The following is a 6,986-nucleotide window of genomic DNA, read 5'->3' as shown; positions in this document are numbered from 1 at the left end:
TAAGGTCAGTGGCGCCTCGGGTTGTCCGTGTTCCGCCTTCTGTCTTTCAGTGTGACCGGTCGGAATTCTGAAGGGGGTACCCTCCGTCTGGCAGTCGTCTCGATCCCGTAAAGGGTTCGAGACTGCGGTCAGTAGATGTACTCAGAGCACCGCAGGCTGGAACCCTGGGGGACGCCCCAGGGAGACTAGAGGGCCAGGGACGCCTGGTGACCTCTAACCTGTTTTTCCGGCAAGGTGAATCTGATGAGATAGGGTTGGTTTTCGGGCGCCAAGAATATCAACCCTCCGATTCCTTTCGGTTTCTGGTCAAAAATCTGAAAAAGACAAGGGGCGGCCGCCGTGTGTTTAATCTGTGTGTGTCTCTGTTTTTCGTGTCTTTCACGTGTCTAATAATTGTTATACTGACAATGGGACAGACGGTGATGACCCCCCTCAGTCTGACGCTAGATCATTGGACAGAAGTAAGGACGAGGGCACATAATTTGTCAGTAGAGGTTAAAAAAAGACCACGGCAGGCTTTCTGCACCTCCGAGTGGCCCACCTTTAATGTTGGGTGGCCCCCGGAGGGGACCTTCGATCTCTCCATTTTACTAGCGGTAAAAGCTGTTGTCTTCCGGGACTTGCCTCAGGGACGCCCGGATCAGCAACCTTACATTGCAGTCTGGCAGGAGTTGGTGGAGAATCCACCGCCCTGGGTAAAGCCCTGGGTGCAAAAGAAAGTGGGCCCTCGAGTCTTAGTTGCCCAGACCCAACCTCGGAGCAAGGAAAAAGAGACCACCAAGGTTCACTCAGACACTCAAGACTTGCTCATGGTTGATGATCCCCCTCCCTACCCTCCTGCCCCTACCGTCCCCCCAGCCCCAGCACCCCCGACACCTCCAATCCCTGGTGCCAAGGCAGTGAGGCCGGCTCCGGGACCTGCCCAGGGAACTCGGTGCCACCAAGGGGCTACCTTGGGCCCCCCGGGTATTTTTCCTCTCCGGTCCTATGGGGCTCCCATCCCTGGAGAGGAAGGGGACCCACCTTTCCAACCTCTGCAGTATTGGCCGATTTCCTCCGCCAATTTATATAACTGGAAAACTAACCACCCTCCTTTTTCAGAGGAACCGCAGAGACTAACTGGGCTGATAGAGTCCCTGATGTTTTCTCACCAGCCCACTTGGGATGACTGTCAGCAGCTTTTGCAGGTGCTTTTCACCACGGAGGAGAGAGAAAGGATCCTCCTGGAGGCACGAAAGAACGTGCCTGGAGCCGACGGACGACCATCGCAACTCCCTCATGATATAGAGAGGGGGTTCCCGCTGACCAGACCCAACTGGGACTATAATTCTCCAGAAGGTAGGGAGCGACTAACCATCTATCGCCAGGCTCTGGTGGCGGGTGTCCGCGGGGCCGCAAGGCGCCCCACTAATTTGGCTAAGGTAAGAGAGGTCAGTCAGGGAGCCACCGAAGCACCCACAGTGTTCTTAGAACACCTGATAGAAGCCTTCAGGCGGTATACTCCCTTTGACCCTACTTCTGAAGAGCATAGCGCTTCAGTGGCCCTCGCTTTTATTGGACAATCAGCACTCGATATTAGGAAAAAGCTTCAGAGATTAGAGGGCCTACAAGACTTATCGCTGAAAGATTTAGTGAAAGAGGCTGAAAAGGTTTATCACAAGAGAGAGACTGAGGAAGAGAAGGAATTAAGGAAGGAGAAGGAAAGAGAAGGTAAAGAGGAAAAGAGGGACAGGAAGCATGAGAAAAATTTAACAAGGATCTTGGCCACAGTAGAAGGTAGGGGACGCCCACCCCCTAGTGGCAGAGCTAGCAAAGCAGGGTACCTGGGCATCCGGACCCCTTTAGTGAAGGACCAATGCGCATACTGCAAGGAAAAGGGGCATTGGGTGAAAGAATGCCCTAAGAGGCCACCGAGGGGACCCCCCAAGAAGGTGTTGTCTCTGCTAGAGGATGAAGATTAGGGAAGACGGGGCTCGGAGCCCCTCCCCGAGCCCAGCGTAACCCTGAAGGTGGAGGGACAACCCGTTGAGTTTCTGGTAGACACCGGTGCTCAACATTCTGTACTGACCCAAGCTAAGGGCCCCCTCTCTGGCAAAAAGTCTTGGGTGATCGGGGCTACGGGTCAGAAACAATATGCCTGGACTACCTGAAGAACAGTAGATTTAGGAGTGGGATGAGTAAACCACTCATTCCTTGTCATTCCGGAATGCCCCACACCCTTGTTAGGAAGAGACATATTGACCAAAGTAGGAGCCCAAATATCCTTTCAAGCTGAAGAAACTCAAGTGACTAATCGAGAGAAAAAACCTTTGAGCCTAAGTATCTTGACCATAAGATTAGAGGATGAATACTGCCTTTTTAAGAAACCAGAACCCTCCCGAGTTGGCCAGGAGTGGCTTGACCAGTTCCCAGGGGCCTGGGAGGAGACGGCGGGTATGGGGCTTGCTGTGAATCAGCCCCCCGTGGTCATAGAATTGAAAGCTTCAGCCTCACCAGTAACTGTGAGACAATATCCTATGAGTAAAGAAGCCAGAGATGGAATTAGGCCCCATATCCAGAGGCTTATAGAGCAGGGGATATTAGTAAAATGTAAATCCCCATGGAACACTCCCTTGCTGCCCGTAAAGAAAGTGGGAACAGGAGATTATCGACCAGTGCAAGATTTGAGGGAAGTTAATAAGAGGACACAGGACATTCACCCCACTGTGCCAAACCCTTATAATCTCCTAAGCTCCCTGGCCCTGGAAAACACCTGGTATACAGTCCTGGATTTAAAAGACGCTTTCTTTTGCCTGCGCCTGCACCAGAATAGCCAACCGCTGTTTGCTTTTGAGTGGAAAGATCCCTCCACAGGAACTACTGGGCAATTGACCTGGACTCATTTGCCACAAGGATTCAAGAATTCGCCCACCCTCTTCGACGAAGCTCTACATCGGGACTTGGCTTTTTACCGAGCCTCCAACCCCCAGGTAACTTTGTTGCAGTATGTTGATGACCTATTGATAGCAGCCCCTACCCGGGAAGCCTGCCAAGAGGCCACTGGAGCCCTTCTGACTGAACTTGCTAAACTAGGGTATAGGGCATCTGCCAAAAAGGCACAGATCTGCCAACAACAAGTGACTTATTTGGGATATTCTCTGAGAGAAGGAAAAAGGGGCTCACCAAAGCCCGAAAGCAGACTGTGACACAGATCCCAGTTCCCACTACTCCACTCCAGGTTCACAAGTTTCTGGGAATGGCAGGGTTTTGTAGACTGTGGATACCCGGGTATGCTACTCTAGCCACCCCCCTGTATCCCCTAACCAAAGGGGCAGCCCCGTTTGTTTGGGGATCTGAACAACAGCAGGCCTTTGATGATATTAAGAAGGCCCTCCTGTCGGCACCCGCCCTGGCGTTGCCGGACGTGACTAAGCCGTTTGTCCTCTTTGTGGATGAACGGAGTGGGGTAGCTCGAGGAGTGCTGACCCAACAATGGGGACCTTGGAAGAGACCTGTCGCCTATTTATCAAAGAAATTGGACCCAGTAAGTAGCGGATGGCCTGCCTGTTTGAGAGTAGTGGCGGCCGTGGCCCTCCTAGTTAAAGATTCTGATAAACTTACGTTGGGGCAAAAACTCACTGTAGTTGCTCCCCATGCGCTGGAGAGTGTAATTCGACAACCGCCGGAAAGATGGATGTCAAACGCCAGAATGACTCACTACCAAACCTTGCTCCTGAATCACGATCGTGTGGAATTCGCCCTACCCGCCATCCTAAACCTGGCTACCCTGCTCCCTGACTCGGGGAAAGAAGTGCTTCACACCTGCCAGGAGATCCTGGCTGAAGAGACAGGGACCCGTCGGGACCTACGAGATCAGCCCCTAAAAGGATCGGGACTCCTGACTTGGTACACAGACGGGAGCAGTTACATCATGGGAGGTAAGAGGATGGCGGGGGCTGCAGTAGCAGACGATGACCAGATCGTGTGGGCCAGCGGGCTTCCAACGGGCACTTCCGCACAGCTAGCAGAACTCGTTGCCTTGACCCAGGCTCTAAGGATGGCTGAAAGTAAGAGACTCGATGTCTACACTGACAGCCGATACGCTTTTGCCACCGCTCATATACACGGGGCTATCTACAGACAGAGAAGGCTATTGACTTCTGCTGGGAAAGATGTTAAAAACAAACAGGAAATTTTAGATTTATTAGAAGCCATCCATAGACCCAGGGAGGTAGCAATAATACATTGCCCTGGACATCAAAAAGATGAATCTTTAATAGCTTGAGGGAACCAGAGAGTGGACCAAGCCGCAAAACAAGCGGCCCAGGGAATGAACATCTTACCTCTCCGGGCATACCCAGAAGACACATGTACTAAAAGCTTCCAGTATACACCCGAGGATCTCGCTCAGATGGACAAGCTGGGGTTCCAAAAATCCCCACCCCTTGGGACATATGAGTCAGGAAGTGGGAAAAGTACTCTGCCTCAGAAAGAGGCAGGAAAATACTTAAGGCAACTACATCAGTTGACACATTTGGGAGCCAAGAACTTAAAAACCCTGATTCGAAACTCCCCTTATCACATCATTGGCTTGGGAGAAATGGCAGACGAGGTTGTGAGAAATTGCATTCCTTGCCAATTGGTAAATGTGAACAAACATCAATTAACATACGGGAAAAGGCTTCGCGGGGATCGGCCAGGAGCTTACTGGGAAGTTGACTTCACTGAAATTAAGCCTGCTAAGTATGGACATAAGTACCTCCTAGTCTTCTTAGATACCTTTTCAGGATGGACAGAGGCGTTCCCTACCAAAACCGAGACAGCTCAGACGGTGTCCAAAAAGATCCTTGAAGAGATATTTCCAAGGTTCGGGATCCCAAAGGTAATCGGCTCCGATAATGGTCCTGCCTTCGTTGCCCAGGTGAGTCAGGGATTGGCCAAGATACTGGGGACAGATTGGAAATTGCATTGTGCATACAGGCCCCAGAGCTCAGGACAGGTAGAAAGGATGAACCGAACTTTAAAAGAGACCCTGACTAAATTATCCATAAAGACTGGTTTATGTGATTGGTTAGTCCTCCTTCCCTTCGCCTTATTCAGGGTCAGGAACACCCCCGGCCGCTTTGGGCTAACACCCTTTGAGATAATGTTTGGGGCCCCGGCTCTGCTCCAATTGGCTCATCTTCATACATTCCCCGAATGTGCAACTAATAAGTTTCTGCTTGAAAGGTTACGGGCCTTGGAAATCGTGCAGAAAGAAGTGTGGGCCTCCGTCAGGGAAGCCTATCGGCCAGAGGACTTCTCAGTACCTCATCAGTTCCAGGTGGGAGACTCTGTCTACGTGAGACGACACCGAACAGGGAACCTTGAGCCTCGGTGGAAAGGACCCTTCATTGTCCTGTTGACCACTCCCACAGCCGTGAAAGTGGATGGCATCTCCTCCTGGGTCCACGCTTCACATCTGAAGAAAGCACCCCCGCCGGACCCGGACTGGCGAGTAACTCGGACTGATAACCCACTTAGGCTTTGCTTGTGTAGAAAGAACCATGCTATTAGTGATTCTGATGTTCCTGCTTCTTCCAACCCTCCAGAACCCCAACTCCCATGAACCCAGGTTGCTGACATGGCAGGTTTTCTCTCAGACAGGAGAGGCAGTGTGGTCTGTTTCTAAGACTGCCCCCCTTAAGACCTGGTGGCTGTCCCTGCACCCTGATGTTTGCGCCCTAGTTGCTGGATTAGATACCTGGGACATACCTAATATACCTTGGAGACAGGCCCACCTAATTCGACCACCAGACCACGATTATTCTGCAGCCCAGAGCCAGGTTTCCTATGGAGACAGCGGGTGTAGTTATCCCCGAGCACGCAATAGGATAAAAACCACTACTTTCTATGTCTGCCCCCGTGACAGACGAACCCACCAACAAGCCCGACGGTGTGGGGGCCTAGAATCCTTTTATTGTAGCTCTTGGGGCTGTGAAACTACGGGTAATGTTTATTGGAACCCCGTGTCCAGTTGGGACCTCCTTAAAGTAGTCCTGAACCACACATCCCCCAACTGTGAGCAGACAGGGCTATGCAACCCCTTAAATATCACGTTCAGTGATAAGGGGCACCAGTATGATGGATGGGTCACTGGACGACAGTGGGGGCTCAGATACTATAAATCTGAATATGATAAAGGCCTCATATTTACTATCAGACTCAAAGTTGAGACCCTTCCGGCTGCCCCAGTGGGACCCAATACTGTCCTACGAGATCAGCCACGTCCCCCAATCCCAGCCCCGAAGCAGGCCCTAGTTCCACCAGGGGGTTCTACCACCACTTTCTCCGTTCCCCCCTCCTGACCAAGTAACCCCCTTTTCTGGTACCGGGCAACGCCTCCTCAACCTCATCGAGGGGGCTTTCCGGGTTCTAAACACCACCAACCCTAATACTACCGAATCCTGTTGGTTATGCTTTTCCTCCGGACCTCCTTATTATGAAGGACTGGTGCTGTCAGGCAGCTTTAACAATACAACCAGCCACGAGATCTGTAGCTGGGGCAGTCACAAGAAACTGACCCTGACTGAAGTAACTGGAAAAGGGAAGTGCCTAGGAACGGTCCCCTCGACTCATAAAAATCTGTGTAATGAAACCTTATCCATAGCCTCCTCAGGTGAAAACAGATATCTAGTCCCTCCCCCTGAGGGGTGGTGGGCTTGTAATACTGGACTGACCCCGTGTGTCTCCACCTCAGCCTTCAATTCCTCCCACGATTTCTGTATTATGGTCCAACTAGTGCCTAGGCTGATGTATCATGATGACCTCTCATTTGTAACAGAGTTTGAACCCAGACATAGATATAGAAGGGAACCAGTCTCGTTGACCCTCGCCGTATTATTAGGAGTAGGAGTTGCAGCTGGAGTAGGAACGGGGACAGCCGCCATTATCCAAGAGAACCAACATTACGAGGGACTGAGGGCAGCTATTGATGAAGACTTAAGGACCATAGAACAATCCATCAC

General features: G+C 51.5%; 1 protein-coding gene across 1 annotated transcript; it reads left to right on the top strand.

Moving 5' to 3' along the window:
* The first annotated feature begins 242 nt into the window (after window positions 1-242).
* On the top strand, window positions 243-3,185 carry LOC130680559 (uncharacterized). The gene is made up of 2 exons (XM_057491296.1): window positions 243-1,421; window positions 2,808-3,185. Exons 1-2 carry the CDS (start codon window positions 408-410, stop codon window positions 3,183-3,185), a joined length of 1,392 nt encoding a protein of 463 aa, XP_057347279.1. The 5' UTR covers window positions 243-407.
* The last annotated feature ends 3,801 nt before the right edge of the window (window positions 3,186-6,986 follow it).

This window comes from Manis pentadactyla, chromosome 14 (assembly GCF_030020395.1).
Source record: "Manis pentadactyla isolate mManPen7 chromosome 14, mManPen7.hap1, whole genome shotgun sequence".
NCBI lineage: Eukaryota > Metazoa > Chordata > Mammalia > Pholidota > Manidae > Manis > Manis pentadactyla.
Note: the sequence above shows the minus strand (reverse complement) of the source record. Positions and strands in the feature narration are given on the sequence as shown.

What these genes read in the sequence shown, in the direction of transcription:
- LOC130680559 (XM_057491296.1), top strand. Translation starts at nt 408, where the DNA reads ATGGGACAGACGGTGATGACCCCCCTCAGTCTGACGCTAGATCATTGG. An exon ending in GCCCCACTAATTTGGCTAAG is followed by an intron (nt 1,422 to 2,807) that starts GTAAGAGAGGTC and finishes CGCCTGCACCAG; the next exon opens with AATAGCCAACCGCTGTTTGC.